At 37.5% G+C, this 15,985-nt stretch overlaps 3 protein-coding genes across 5 annotated transcripts; 2 read left to right on the forward strand and 1 right to left on the reverse strand.

Annotated features, from left to right (window-relative positions):
* The first annotated feature begins 449 nt into the window (after positions 1-449).
* Positions 450-5,240, forward strand: LOC115766708 (putative dual specificity tyrosine-phosphorylation-regulated kinase 3 homolog). Its single transcript, XM_030710626.1, has 5 exons — positions 450-2,478; positions 2,540-3,399; positions 3,462-4,095; positions 4,164-4,517; positions 4,576-5,240. Exons 1-5 carry the CDS (start codon positions 657-659, stop codon positions 4,830-4,832), a joined length of 3,927 nt encoding a protein of 1,308 aa, XP_030566486.1. The 5' UTR covers positions 450-656; the 3' UTR covers positions 4,833-5,240.
* A 1,188-nt stretch (positions 5,241-6,428) lies between these two features.
* On the forward strand, positions 6,429-13,221 carry LOC115766710 (glutamic acid-rich protein). 2 transcript variants are annotated; one of them, XM_030710632.1, is made up of 13 exons: positions 6,429-6,559; positions 7,291-7,334; positions 7,674-8,003; positions 8,069-8,161; positions 8,339-8,484; positions 8,559-8,615; positions 8,680-8,789; positions 10,272-10,913; positions 11,539-11,678; positions 11,737-12,234; positions 12,299-12,444; positions 12,506-12,587; positions 12,656-13,221. In XM_030710632.1, the coding sequence occupies exons 2-13, from the start codon at positions 7,320-7,322 to the stop codon at positions 12,656-12,658; spliced, it is 2,262 nt and encodes a 753-aa protein (XP_030566492.1). In that variant the 5' UTR covers positions 6,429-6,559; positions 7,291-7,319; the 3' UTR covers positions 12,659-13,221. The 2 variants fall into 2 exon arrangements, with proteins under 2 accessions (XP_030566492.1, XP_030566493.1); XM_030710633.1 differs by having other exon boundaries at positions 6,430-6,559; positions 8,069-8,119.
* Positions 13,222-15,982, reverse strand: LOC115766711 (phosphatidylinositol 5-phosphate 4-kinase type-2 beta). Of its 2 annotated transcripts, none has more exons than XM_030710634.1 (10): positions 15,812-15,982; positions 15,179-15,337; positions 15,028-15,125; positions 14,707-14,956; positions 14,515-14,645; positions 14,281-14,449; positions 13,733-13,884; positions 13,581-13,675; positions 13,453-13,517; positions 13,222-13,390 (listed from the first exon to the last, which is right to left on the reverse strand). In XM_030710634.1, the coding sequence occupies exons 2-10, from the start codon at positions 15,314-15,316 to the stop codon at positions 13,274-13,276; spliced, it is 1,215 nt and encodes a 404-aa protein (XP_030566494.1). In that variant the 5' UTR covers positions 15,317-15,337; positions 15,812-15,982; the 3' UTR covers positions 13,222-13,273. The 2 variants fall into 2 exon arrangements, with proteins under 2 accessions (XP_030566494.1, XP_030566495.1); XM_030710635.1 differs by having other exon boundaries at positions 15,883-15,971.
* Positions 15,983-15,985: the final 3 nt, after the last annotated feature.

Here is a 15,985-nt window from a genome sequence, read left to right on the forward strand (position 1 = left end):
TACATCTGTAGTTGCATATGCACATGCTTGCACTCATGGTTGTTTGGATGTATTCATGGTTTCCCACTTCATATTTAATTAAAAATTATAATTACATTTACTTATAAAATAATGTTATTTAGAAATTAATATGTATATAATCGATATTGATTTATTGACTTATCGATACATATGCTAAGAGTCCTCTCTAATTAATAATTAAAGAGAGTTAAAAGAGTAATAATTACTAAATAGTTTCTTATGTAAAGCAAGTAACATAAAATAAAAACGCGTTTAAATCAGTTGCTAAATCACATTGATTTCATAAACAAAATTCAATTACACACGATATACTATTTTCAACTAACGGATCGATAGAGTCGAGCAGCCTATCGATATGTCGTATCTGGTCGTTGCTCAAACAACCAACCCTACTGCTACTATAGCGAGAAAAAACTTTATGCATACATATGTACACACTGCGTGTCAATTGTGTCGAAATACTGCTGTGGACATTTGTACAAAAAAGCATTAGTACATATGGTTATAATCGGTTCTGTAGTAATAATTAATGTTTTCGGACGAGTACATATGTATCAATTAATTCGTACTGCTAACCACAATGAATAATATCGGTAGATTATCACACAACACGCGCAAGGGTACCGTATTGTTTGATGTGGAAGCAAAGTGAGTGCCCAAATAAATTAAATGCTACAAAGCGGAGTAAAAGTCTAGAAAAGTGCACATTTGAAAGCAAAGAGCAGAATTCAATAAAAAATGTGCTAAGCTTTAGCATTCTGAGCGCTCTTTGTGGGCGGCCAGTCAACAGGAAAACAGACAAGGGTTATCTGGAAGCTGTCCCTGGAACGAGATATAAACGGGACTTCGATGACGTTGCCAGCATAGACCCAAACCATACGCAACAGGGCGCCAATGGACAAATAAAATACGTGCCAAAAAGGCAACAGGGCCCACTTCTATTGGACGGTCCATTTGGCAGACGGACGAATATTTCAATATCATCCAACTATTATCCACTAGTCCACCAGCACAATCCAGAATCCGAATTTGCCACAGTTCGGCGAGGCACACCAACACTTAGCGAATTTGTTGTCGATCACGATTATAGAAATTTAAGCATTTACCTTGGCAAAGCGAAGGTGGGGCATTTGCAAAATGCCAGATACCAAAAATTAAGCAAGCGCCACCAAAGCGATGATCGAGAATTTAGGTTCAGCCAGCGTTCAACTGTGAAGAGAGGCGCGATATCGCTGGACAATCAAATTCGAGCAGGTTCCATAAAGCAGTACATTTTGGGGGCAGAGACCCGAAATTACTGTGCTTCGCCGTCGGCAAATAATTTATTTTCTCTAATCGATGATGTGGCCAGGCATGAGTCTTTAGAAATCGGTGCCGCCGACAAGCTGCCAGGTAATGGAAGTTCGAATCGTAGCCCATTTTCGACAAATGCAACCAATTTAATAAACATTGCGGATGATGAGAAGAGTGCATCAGAAGATCATGAATCTGGCGAATCCTGTGAAGAACTAGATATAAACAACAGCTGCATTCGTTCAGGGTTAATACCGAAAAAAGATCGTGCCCAGCTAAAGCGTCAAGCCGAGATTCAGAGTAGACTATCATCCCATGATTCGAATAGCGACCGATATGGCACTGCATTAGAGGATCTAGCTGCCAGCACCTCCAGCATAGTCAGCGAGTCGGAGAAAGTCCAAGAAGAAAATCTCACGCAAAGCATAACAAGTTTAAATTCGTTGTCGGCGAGCGCAGTTCGATTAGTAATGTCATTGTCATATCGATCGCAACCGTTAAACAATTTTACCAAATCGGAAAAGAACCTCGGCCTGCAATCAACTACAGCTCCACGCGAATCCTCTCAAGAAAATCAAGCCAGACAATATGTGCGCAATGATGAAATAGGCTCTGCCAGAACTAAAGAGCAAGCAAGCAAGCAATTTACGGCCGCAATTTTAGAGCCCGGCAACAATAATCAAAGCCTGTCCGGCTACAATAACAACACCAACAACAGGACGTTTAACCATTTGGACAACAACAATAGCCAGCTAAATAGCTATATTTTCAACGAAATGGTCGGCACACAGAACACAAATAATGTTCAGTTGTCCACGGCGAACGCCATTCTGGATGCCAGCACGTTCACCGGGGATATGCTGCCATCGGCCTCCATCGAGATGCAGTTGGGAAAAACAACAACTTCACCCGCGATGCTGACTCTGACTATGCCCCAAAATCCAAGTGGAAGTGCAAATCAAATGAATCCAAATAGTTTATCATCGCATCGCTCCTGTACAGAGGTTCCATTTTATAGCAGCAGTTACGGATCGTTGGCTATTTTTCAGGATCGTAAATTACCCTTAAAACCGCCAACGCATGAGATTTCGAATTTTATTTCAGATCATCCCAGGGTACATGTTTCAGCCATAGATGGATGTGGAGTCTCAAAATCGATTCAAGGTACAGCTATGTATGCAATATTTATTTTCTATACATACTAATTATATATTCAATTTAATAGCAAGCTCTCTACCGAACGTTACAATTGTCACGCCGAAATCGGAAGCATCGCCAACTTCACCGCAAAAGGATTTGTCTCTAAATGCCGCGGCAGTTGACTCACTCGCTTTGGTATCGCAGCATCAGAAATCCGTAATAGCTGGCGGCGAGCATTTCTCGTTTCATGAACAAATCATTATGTCTGGCCAACAAAAGAGTGCACTGCAGGATAAACCAAAGGCACTTGTGGTTTCGCCGCAGCAAGTTATGATACTTTACATGCATAAATTGACGCCATACGAGCGTACGGAAATATTGGCCTATCCGCAGATTTACTTTATTGGCGCCAATGCTAAGAAACGCCCGGGAATTTATGGACCCAACAATTCCGATTACGACAATGAGCAGGGCGCCTATATTCATATACCCCATGATCACGTTGCCTACCGGTATGAAATGCTTAAAATAATCGGCAAAGGGAGCTTTGGACAGGTTATCAAGGCCTATGATCACAAGACGCACGAACATGTTGCACTGAAAATTGTGCGAAACGAGAAACGCTTCCATCGGCAGGCACAAGAGGAAATTCGTATACTGCATCACTTGCGACGCCACGACAAGTACAACACCATGAACATCATTCATATGTATGATTATTTTGCCTTTCGGAATCACACCTGCATCACTTTCGAACTCCTCAGCATCAATCTATATGAGTTAATAAAGAAAAACGGCTTCAAGGGTTTCAGCCTACAGCTGGTACGTAAATTTGCTCATTCCTTGCTCCAATGCTTGGATGCACTTTACAAGAATGAGATAATTCATTGTGATATGAAGCCGGAGAATGTGTTACTCAAACAGCAAGGTCGCTCTGGTATCAAGGTAAAATCAAGTCTATAAATATCCTCCATCCATTTGAAATAAACACTATTTTATGTCAATAGGTCATTGACTTTGGATCGTCATGCTTTGAAAGTCAACGTGTTTACACATATATACAATCAAGGTTTTACCGCGCACCCGAAGTTATTTTGGGCGCAAAATATGGAAGAGCTATTGACATGTGGTCGCTCGGATGCATTCTTGCTGAGCTGCTGTCGGGGCATGCTCTATTTCCCGGAGAAAACGAAAGCGACCAGTTAGCCTGCATTATCGAAGTTCTTGGAATGCCAAGCAAAACTTTATTGGCGAGCTCGAAGCGAGCGAAAACTTTCTTCAGTCCAAAGGGTTATCCACGCTATTGTACTGTCCGCACCATGCCTGATGGGATGGTGGTACTAATCGGAGGTCAGTCACGGCGAGGCAAGCCACGTGGACCACCATGCTCCAAGAGTCTTTCAAAGGCATTAGATGGCTGTAAGGATCCGCTCTTTCTTAACTTTATTCGCGGATGTCTGGAATGGGATACGGAAAAAAGACTAACGCCCTCGGAAGCCCTGAAGCACCCTTGGCTGCGACGTCGCCTTCCCAGACCTCCAAGCAGCACAAGCGGAGGCGGCGGTGATGGTTCAAGCAGCGCTGGTGGAGGCAGTATTGGAGGCGGGGGAAGCATTAGCGGTGACCAATCGCCAGTGACAGGTGAATTTCAGACAAACCTCTCGCAAACTGTTTTCAATTTTAATTAACTTGCTTAATATTACTTTCAGGCATGAAACCGAGTTGTGGTAATGAAGCTGCCACAGGCTCGGCAGCCTCGGAAAGAGATAACAGCCACTGCAGTGGCCGCGTTAATTATGTTGGATTTGGCGGTGCCGATTACAAGCATGGCCCCAATCTGTCTGGGGCGACGGTATCGCCAGCTAGCAATTCCGCGTTGCCTGTTGATCTTTTAGCGGACATCATCAGCAAAACGAGCGTTAAATGTTCAACACTAGAAAGTGTACCGACAGCGGCTTTGGAGAGCAGCGCTCCTGCTGGCATTAAAAGCAATTCTCTCGGCCTTTCTAGATATCCATCGGCATTATCGAGTTTGCCCCAGACGACTGTCAACGGATCTGAGTGTAATATAAAACGACTTGGCTTTAAATTAATAATAAATAATGTAAATATTTTTTTCAGGCTTACCGGCTATGTCCACAATCAACTCCTTAAAGGGGCTACAAGCCACAAAATCACAAACGCATCTATCCGAATCAATCATAACTTCCAACTCGGCCGACTCGGGACTTACGACAATTAATTTGGGTGGCTCGCAGGCCTTGTTGGAGATGGATTGCTATAAAGCATATTCAGTTGACAGGCCAATCAATAGGGCTTCAAATGCCAACTTACTCCCGCACGCACAAAAGATAAAAGCACCATCAAAGGATATTTAGCAGAATATGGAACAATTAATTGCCATGCATCTAAGGGCTTAGGGCGGTGTTTGTTTGTTGTTAGTCTATATATCTATATTGACAACACACTGCCATACAAGTGATAGACTTAACACAACTCCTACTTGGTTTTCAATTAAAGAACCTAAATAGCTATATTCCCGCACATTATCTTCCTTGCAAGCATGTTCACACACTCACATGCACTCACATGGAGGCAAAGATCTCAACAAGGCTAAATGAAAAGCAAAAATAGTGGCATTACAAATTAAACTACTACTAATCGAACGCTTGCATTTAATTATTAACTTATTAGGCATTGCGAGACTTTTTATGGTTGGTATATAAGCATATATATCCCTACATAAAATATACACAACTACATATATACATGGTACCATCCTGTAGCATTAAATTTGTTGCAATATTTTCTCTTTCATGTTTCTTTTTTTTCATTCACGGTAGAAACAAAAATATTCAGTATTTGAGCGTAAAGTAATACTCGATTTATATCGACAGCGGACTTCCCAATCTACTTAATTATGTGTATCTATTGTTTAATTCACGGGGTATCGACACAATTCTATAAAAAAACGAAGAGCGAATCGACAACAAAATATTGTAAATTTATTTAATGTGTTCAGTTCTTGGAAAGTTTTCCGATATTAAAAGTCAACAATATCTAATTGATAACTTTTATATAAAGGGCATAAAAAATCAACAACCGAATAACAGTCGAAGGTCTCAAATTATTATAAGTAATAAATAAATATATTTGCATTATTAATGGGGAAATGCCCAATAGAATTGTTTACATATTAGGCAATCGAATTGTGACCGTCATTCTTGTAAACGTGCTTAATTCTATGTATTAAATTATATGCTTTTATCTTTGTTTTGTATATTTGGTTCCTTCATCTCAGTTATTTTTAGTTTTGCTCTTAGGTTTGACTTAAGAAAATATTTATACGTGCATAAATATTAAATATTCAATAATTAGAATATTTCAACGTTTAAATAAAGTGTTAATATTAACAAAAATAATTGTCAACCATCGATTACTTTAACAGAATATAATATAGAATAAAATTTAAAAAAAAAAATGGTAAGCAATAATTAATATAGTAGCATTTTTAAAAATTTAATCCGACTTCCATTTTCCAGGTAAAAGCTAGCCTGGTGTTTTTCCTAAATTTTACCCATCAACCCAACCTCTCAACCAGGATGGAGTTATCTCAAATGCCTCGAATATAAGAATACATATTGCTAAACAATATCAACAGATTTTTGTACGAAATCACAAATCGATTATACATATGTATGATGCAAGGGTATCCAATCTTCGGCGAGCCGAGCGTAAATATTCTTTTTTGATTTTTCTTGCAATCCTTTTGCGTTATTAAACTGAATCACCTAAATACAAAAATATGTCAGAGAGGTATTTCAGAACTTTTGCTGGTAAAAACAGACTAGGTATATTAAAAGCTTCCAAACACATTTATATACATATGTATATATATATATATATATATATATATATGCTAAAGCTTCAAAATGCTCTCATTGCCAGCATCGAATTCTGTGCTCATATCTAGATCCGAACAGTCGACGATTGGATTTGCACCAAAGAACTATCGATCAGTGTCGTGTGCCTTCGTGAAAAAGTAACGGAAGTTTACGGTGCAGGGAATACATCTTGAAGAAACTAAGCGACAGCTCATATTAAGGTAACTTTTGAATGTATAATTAATTCGCAAGATAGGAATATTATGCATATAATAATAATAACCCATTTTTTATTAAATGTTCATATGTATGATTTTATTAAGTTTTTATTAGAGTATTGAAATACAACAAATATTTAAAATGAGAACCAATGCCGTTGCATATCCCTTACGTGTAATTGCACAATAAGGGAATTTAAAAAAACTTGCTTGAAAAATATTTATTACGAAAATAGCACACCATTTTAAGATTGCATGCATAGCATTTCAATGGGCAGAGGCTGACGCATCTTTCCTCCTGCCACCACTCCCCTTCCAACACATGAACATCTTCTACCATTCGGTCTTTTACAAGCGTGTATAAATATGTAGGTATACACACGCGTATATGCGTACGAGTGTGTGTGTGTATGCATGCAGATGTGTGTCCGAATTCCGAACGAATGCGTATTTTTATACATATGTACATATGTACATATGTATGTATGTAGGTAAAAGCATACATATGTATTTAGAAGTGCATTTAGGTCTCAGGTACGCGCAAATAACTAAATATACAATTCGAATAATACGAATACGTATTTTAGGTAAATCATGCACATAAGTAGCACATATACATAGGTAAAATTTAACCCATTATTTGCCAGCTTATATAATTAACTCGTTTGTTTGTGTACATGTGTATATCAAAAGGAATCAATTATTTTCATACATATATCTTTATATATTTAAAGGGTCACTGTGTTAGCCCCCAGTCTGCCCAATGGAAACTAAAAAGGTGAGCAATACTAAGAAAAAAAAAAAAACAATTTTAGCAGGTAGTATATATATATATGTTGTATATACAACACATTCTCGCACATTCTAAAATAACTTCGGTGTTTATTGTCCGTACATACTATGCAAAATAAAAAGATTAATATATAATAATGTTTGGGGTAATTTGTTCCTTACCTCTGTTTTTAATTAAATCATACCTATGCTCCAGTCCAGAGCCTACATTTGGGATATACCCTGTTTCAGATCCGACCTACAATTGCATCCTTTCGAACTTCCTTAACACAAATATATTATAATATTAATATTATTTAATTAATTCAATGCAATCCGTATGCAGATAAAGACTGTTATAAACGCCGAGGAAGAACACTTGGCTTCTAAGTCAATAAAAACAACAAGAAAAACTCTTAAAAAGGTAATAAAAACGAATTCCAAAACTGAGATACTTGTGGAAACTAAACTCGAGGACACGGGATCGACAAACTCAATACGGGAGAATGATAGAAAAACTGTAGATTCCGTCGTTGGAGCACCTGTGGAACCTCAGGAACTGTCAGGAAAAAATGCAGGGGGTGATGGGGATGGGAATGGGAATGTAGTTCTTAAAAAGAAGAGCAAAGCAAAAAAGCCAAAGAAATGCGAATACGATAATCAAAATATATCTGTGGTAAGTTACATTCCCATAATAAAAAACTAGGTTAGGCTTTACATATTATATTATATTATTCGCAGAAAAGCAGTTTTAACAAGTTCGACGCCCTTCAGAAGCGCAATTTAATCCATGTACGTTCAAGTGATTCAAGTAAAGCCCAAGAAATCTTCAGTGTAAGCAAATCATTAATTAATCCAAACATTTCTATGAGCCACACCATATTCGATTAATCCCAGAGCATGTCAAAAAAATATAAAAATATCACAAATCATTTTCCAATAACAAGAATATACCATAGAATAACACTATTTGGAGCGCATGAGTGTAAAGTATGAATATTGTTTCTATAGAATCTGCAAGATGAGCAGCAGACCCATTGTCGACATTGCACCAAGCCGGTCTATAAAATGGAAGAGGTCATAGTTCAGTTCAAGACTGGCAAAGATATCTACCACAAATCGTGCTTGCGCTGCCAAGATTGCGCAAAACAATTGAAGTATGTATAAGATATCGAACCAAAGTCAATCGATTACATATTGTCTGGAAATCCTAACTAACTATTCATTTCAGGTTCGATAACTACCAGAGTCACGAAGGTAATCTGTACTGCAATGTACATTTCAAGTTGTAAGTACATCAGATTATTATATTGTCAGCTTTCACTATTCCTCATTATCCTTCAATCCGACAGGCTCTTTGCGCCCAAGGTCATTGAACAGGACGAAGAGCCCAAGCCCCGCAAAACGGAGCTTATCATACGCGAAAGTCAGCCGACCGAGCTCCCGCCGGACGTCGTACGCGGTAAGTTAAGCTCTGCAACCAAAAAATTGAACCTAAAAAAAATTAGAATCAAAACCAGAGAGAGAGAGAGCATAGCAGAGCAAACCAGATCAAAAAGCAAGAGAGTAAGAAATACATATGATACATTATCTCGCTCCCAATACAACTGCTTTGGATTACTGTCATCCATATGCAGTGTTGCCAATTCAGATTTTTTCCCGTCGGATCTGGCTTTTTAAAAATGAGATTAACTTGCTTTTCGCTTTTATAAAATTATTTAATATTAGCCAAAATGTGTCTAAACTTCAAATGAGCGAAGTTGGTATCATTATTGAAAGGAAAGCGTGAAGTTGGCATGTTGGTATCGCTATTAGTTTCAAATTCAAACTCACACCACTAAGGCAATAAATTCCACAACTTAATAAACTTTTGATTTGTAAAATGTCGAAAACTGTTCATAAACTAAAAAAAGCTGGTTCGGCAAGGATGTTACTGACGATACGTGGGCTTATTGCAGTTATTGCAAAAGTAATATCACGGCCAAGTTATCCGATTTAAAAGCACATGCAGCCACAAAAAAGCATTTAAGACTGCTTGGTGGACATACCCAAAAAAAAAACAAAATAGACTTTGTACATGGCCAGTTAAAACAGTAGAGCAAGAGGTTGCGCAGTCTTTTTTATAGCCCAACACACTGCAGTGGATCCGGAGGATCATTTGACAAGTTTGTTTGCTATGCAATTCGATGACAGCAGCACGGCTAGCCAAATAAAAATGCAACGAACCAAATGCACAAATATACTGAAAAATGCTTTTGCTCCTCATTTCTATGAGGATCTGCAAAAAGATATGGATGATGCCAAGTTTATTTTGCTGTTGGCTGAAACAACAAACAGTAATTATTTGCATTTAGTCGGCATTAGCGAGTCCTTGAATTTCTACAAAAATTTCAAAAAATACCTTTAAAATTTATGTTTTTTGTTCAGCTTTTTTTGAACAACATTTGACTGTTTTGTTCTTTTTTTTAAAGCTTTAAATATCTAGCTTTTTTGGAATGAAAATGGCAACACTGTCCATATGATTTGTGTGGTAGAACGGGATCGCATACTCGCAGTGCTTACTCTCAGTGCTCTCTTATTATGCCTAGGTACCGTTTAAATGTATGTATGTGTGTATGTATGTGTACAAGCAACGATTCGCACAAATTCAAAGTGTCCGAGGCAATTTTTCCCTTTTGAAGGAAAGAGGTTTATGAAATACTCAAAGAGTTTGCCACGTCGTTAAGAAATTCTTGCATTTTAGCTCGTTATTGTTGCTAAGGGTACCTAAGCGTTGGCATGTGTGCATTTAAAATGTTTTGCAGAGAGATCAGAGGCAAAAATCATACGAGATTAATTTATGTTTTGGTCAGTTTCGTTTGGGTTAACTTCTGGCCAAAATGTACTATCTTACTATTTAAACTAATTTAAATTTTTCAATATTACAATTTGTTTCATAAATAAGCCTCTGATAAACCGGATCTGGGACTCGATGAGCTGCATCAACTGAACGTTCGCTCCAGATTTGAGCTCTTCGAGAATGTGGAACAGAATAAACTTAAGGAGGAGCAATTGAAGGCTCAGCAGCGTCCAGTGATAAAGCGCAGCACTTCAGTTCTAACCAAGTATCGCCTAAATAGCGCCGAGATCGAAAATAATGGTTCCGACAGCGGCGACGAGTCTGGCGAAGAGAACGAGGACGCCGACTTGATACGCTCCAAGAGAAGCACCCAAAAGGAGCGACCCGTGGGTCTTGGCGATGCCATGAACGACATCAAGACAAGATTTGAGAAGGGCACCATGCAGTCGAAGGAGGAACGACGCGAGGAGCGGAAACAGGAAATCCAAAATATACGCTCGCGCCTGTTCATGGGCAAGCAGGCGAAAATTAAGGAAATGTATCAGCAGGCTGTTGCCGAATCCGAGCACGGAATTACTTCCGTCGGCAAACAGCCGGACATCCAAATTGAAGGAGCAGCGGCTCGTTCCATTAAGGAACGATTCGAAAATGGTGCAATATTCAATGATAAGGGCAACAATGTCGAACCATCTAATTGCAACAATCACAGGTCGGGTCTGTCGGAGGATGCCGATGTATTTGAGTCTGGTAAGCATTATTTAAAGATGTTCGTCAGAGATTTGTAAACACTTTAACGAAACAGTTCCAATTCTATTTTAAAACAAGTATTTTGCATGAAGTGCTTACGTGTGTATGTGTGTGTGTGTTTGTGTTTGTGTGTTAGGGTATACATGCATGCTTGATTTCTAATAACCAAAACAGAACAAACATATTTATCGCTGAGCTGCAAATTTAAATAAACGAATTTCTGCCAAGTGCTCTCCTCCTCGATTCTCAAGAATTCAAGTAGGCTCTGCACTTTTGCTTGCTTACCTAGTAGTGTAGTGTTTTTTTTTTTGATGTACATATGTATGTATGTTTGCATGTATGTGCACATATATATGTGTATATGTGTGTACATATATATGTGTGTATGTACATATGTATGTGTATAAATATGTATGTATGTATGTATACATGTATGTACATATGTACATACAATGGGTTTAAGATTTATTTGTTTTCTGATGAGCTCCATTTTGTGGCTAAGATCGGAATATTATCGTATATTGCACACATCAGTTATATTGTAATTAATGTTAGGCTGCCAAAATCAAGGGCTTCATTGTTATTTAATTTTGACTGAGATATGTATATATTAATGTATATTTAGCTATAAGTAAAAAGTCACGAAGCATCTTTAAGGAGTTGGAAGCAAACTCGGTATCAAATTCGAATAGCCAGCGGGAATTTCAAAAACATCGACCTGTTGCACTCAGCAAATGCACGAGCCAAAGTCAAGTTACTTCCGAGGTAAGTTCTCAGAGTAAATTTGTAAAGAAAAATATAATAATAATATTATAATTTATAGAATGCTGACATTAATGTGGTAAAATGTGATGCTAAGCCAGAGGATGTAAAAATAGCCACCGACGAGTTGAGCCAGAAGTTCAAATTCTTTGAAACCTATCGTCCAAAAGGCAGTGAGAAACGCCAGTTCCGCATAACGCCACCTCGGGAAGGTGTGGTCAAGATGCCGTCACCCGATTCCGATTCGGGGCAAGCAGATGATCCAAGGCAGAACTTGTCGTTCGACGAAAATGTGCTGCAGAAAACGCAGACCACGTCAACGATGCTAAGTAAATTTCGTGAAATGGAGCAAAACACATCAAAGAAAGCTGAGTGTTACAGTCCCAAGCCACTAAAGTGTTTCACTCCTCCGCCGGAAGATAGGCGGGCATATTATAATAAATCCAATAGTGAAGAGGAGGAGGACGAGGACGAGGAGGAGGACAGCGATGATGAAGCTGAAATCGATAAAGAAATTTTAGCATTAAGCTCAAGCAACGGGGACGAAGCTCTCAAAGAGGTAAACGGAGTAGTTTTGAACAGTTTATAGAAATCATTGTGATTAATCCACCTTTGAATTATAGGCGCAGAGCGCGGCCCGAGCCAAGCAATTGCTCGCCAAATTCGAAAAATGGCAGGCCAATGAAATCAAGCGGGAACTTATTGATGGCTATGTTGATATCTATTCGCAGCAAGTGTCCGATGATTCAACAATAGAAAGCGCAAAGGCGTAAGCTCATTAATCTAACCCCTTGAATCCCTTTTTGATTTCAATTTTCTAATAATTTTAGAATTCGCGAGCGATTTGAAAATATGCGAAACCTCGAGCGCAATTCTTCGATTGGCCCCCGTTATCAGGTTAATCGTTTTGTAGTTAGTATCACTTTCTAAGTCCATACATATATATATATAGATATTATGAGTTGCTTATCCAATTTCAGTAAAGGCTGGTGCTGGACTATTGTGGAACGCTAAGCACAATGATTTTAACATAAACAAATTATTGTATTTACGTATTTATATTTTGTTATAGAAGTAATACAAGTATAAATCAATGTACCAAACTCTTTTAGTCCAAACACGTATCTTCTAGGCAAATTCACTTCTACGTTATCAATATCATCGTCAGCAAGATCACCTCTATACATAAAACTGTTTGTATTTTAAATACGTATTCATTAAGTTCTAATGAAGGGCTTTAATCCGCATTTTCCACCAAAGAAGTTTGAATTCTTCGGTGTGAAACATGTCTCCGATGAATTTTTCTTAAAGATTATAAATATGAATTTAAGCAAGAAACTCCACCTACACATTTATACGAAGTCACATGGTAAAAACCCCATTAAGCATCCTAGAACCTGGTCTTAGCGTGCACCTGTGTCATATAACGTAACTACTGTGCAAATTTTAGACAAATTGTACAATTGTTCTATGGTAGAAATATTATTTTTCATTTGCCAAAAACTTATCTTATAACTTTAAGCTGATTAAAACAATGTTCACGACATTTTATGTGTATACTTGATTCTTTTTTAATATGACAAATACAATTAAATATCTTATTCTATAGCTTTATCCATAAATTCCAGGAATCTTTTGGCATATTGTTCAGGATCACAAGTTGATATTCCATCAACATTACTACCATACTTAACTGTCTTTGCCGCTTTCGCTGCCTAAAATACAAAAAACCAAATGTATCTTATAATTTTCAGATCCGAATTATTTGCTCGCATACCTGTTTTTTAACACCGTATTGAGTCAAAACATCGATAATAGCTATGAAGTAGATTTCTCGTCTCTCTGAAAAGTTGTGTTTTTTTTTAAATTAGATTTAGTCAGATTTGCTATATGACTTGCATTTACCTTCAATACTTGGAATGGCATAAATGTCGACTTCATAGACAACTTCCTTATATTGTGCACCTCTGGGGGAATCAGGTGGTGTGTTATACGTCCAGCTTTTAAATAGTTTTCATATTAATATATTGCACCTAATATAATTTAGATCAGTTTACCGTTCACCACTATCGCATTCTTCGCTCTCACTGTTCTCGCTGCGTCCTGTAGCCTGGGCACTGTCTCCTTGAAGAGCCTCCTCTTCGGCGCGCACACAATCGTGTATACCAACCAGTAAAGAGTAGTCCATTATATGCAACTTGGTTAGGAGCTGTTCGAGTATGTTAAAGTTAACGTTAAATGCATCTCTAATATTTATTACTAGCGTTTATTTTTTTTTATTTTTCTTAATACTTTATGTTTATATTCCTTACTTATAATTGGTTGGAGAACTCTAACAAGTATTCATTCTCTTACAATTCGGACTTTGAACATTTGTTAAGGGTCGTTCGGAATTAGTTAAGAATATTGTGCACGCCTTAAATTAATTTTCAATATTTTTGAAAATATGTTTGAGTCCGAGCTGATGGATCTGATGGTAAAATATTCGGACATAACTGTTTTCCACCAACTTTTTAATATTCTAGGCGCGCGGTTTAGCGTTTTTTTTTTCAACAGTTTAGAGTCCTACATTCATAACAAAGAATAAGTGTTGTTTGTTACTTACATCAACATCATTGTTTAGAGTATCCAGCAATTTTTTCTTGGGTTCTTCTCCGATCTCCAATTTGACCTTTTGCTTTATAAAGTCGTTGTCCTTGTATGTGGGCAAAAGTTTTTCAAGCTCTTTCTCTGAAGCCTCGCGATCCACAGTGCTGCCTTTCAAATCAAATTTCCTACAGAATAAATTAATGAAATATATATGAATAATTTTTACACACATATCAAAATTCAATCATACTTATGTATGGTCAACTGGGAGCTGAAAACATTTCGCATTACAACAAAATAATACTGCACGCTCTCCACAGTAATCCGGTACATGCCCAGGTATTGAGGCAACAGGGTTTTTCCATGGCGCTCGACAACGTACTGAGAAAATATGATATGACATTTACGTTATTTAAATAAATATTTAAGTGCTTTGACTCACTGGATGATAATGCTTGAGAAAGGCATGCATGCGTTCAATTTCCTCGGATGTCAGACTCTTAATTATAAAGAATTTATCGTAGCTCTGATAAAATTGTGCACCCGACTTGCCCGATGAGTCGATGCCCAATGGCTGCGACCTGGTCAAGGACTCGCGGTAGTCGACATCATCAACGCCGAATCGCTCACGTAAATTGCGAAACACCAGGGGACAGTATTCTTTAACCTTAAAATGCGACGGCATATTCTCTCTAAGTAATAGAAAATTCGAATTCGAAAATGAGAAAATAGTTATACATAAATTCAAGCCAATTCGTCATACTTGTTAAACAAATGGTTATCGACTTTGATTTTTGAGTACGCTCGAAAATCGTCTGGCAGCAACATTACAGGAATGTTGACATGACTTAATTCGTTTATCTGAAAATTGGTTGGAGTTATTAATAAATGTGCATCATTTTCGACACACTTACGGTATGATTAATGCCCCACATAAATACGCTAAGAATCGGCTCATTCGCACGGAATAGCTTTACTTTTTGATGTTTTACTCTGAAATGCTTCTTCTTCAAAATGCGTGGCTGCGATGTAGAGGAGATCTTTTTGTCCATTTTGCCGACTGGTCACTTGGGCTGCGTTTAAAAGAATTTATTATTTATGTATATGTAAAAAGTATTTACTACGCAAATACTTTAAATCAAGTGATAGATATGATTACATATATATTACATATATATTTATGTATATGTAAAAGGTATTTACTACGCAAATACTTTAAATCAAGTGATAGATATGTATGCGCAAATAAATATATGCGTATTTATTGTATGGTACATACAAAAAAAATTAATTAAAAACTCGCATATGTATGTACAAGTCGCAAAGCAGCCAAGAACTAGAAAATTTAATATAATTTAAAACCGTTGCTGCACATGCAAATCTATCTATATCAAATATATTTGTTGGAATTTCAGTGACAAATTTTAGACAAGAGAAATATTTATGTATGTATGTATTCAGCGACAAACAAAAGTTACACAAACGCAAATACGAATATGTATGTATGTATGCTAGTATGTACACGTTTGTCTGTATGCAAGACGTACAAAACGAAGCAAGCTGCAACCGCAACTCCTTATCGACGTGAGTATATGCGCAACCGAAATATCCAACTCACAATGACATTAATATTATTACAAATTGCACTTCGAATGACAAATTTTTTAATTATTTAATTTGTTCTATCTTTAAGATGTTTATCGGCAGAGCCAACGATATTA

This window comes from Drosophila novamexicana, unplaced genomic scaffold, assembly GCF_003285875.2.
Source record: "Drosophila novamexicana strain 15010-1031.04,08,12 unplaced genomic scaffold, DnovRS2.1 tig00001222-arrow-arrow-pilon, whole genome shotgun sequence".
NCBI lineage: Eukaryota > Metazoa > Arthropoda > Insecta > Diptera > Drosophilidae > Drosophila > Drosophila novamexicana.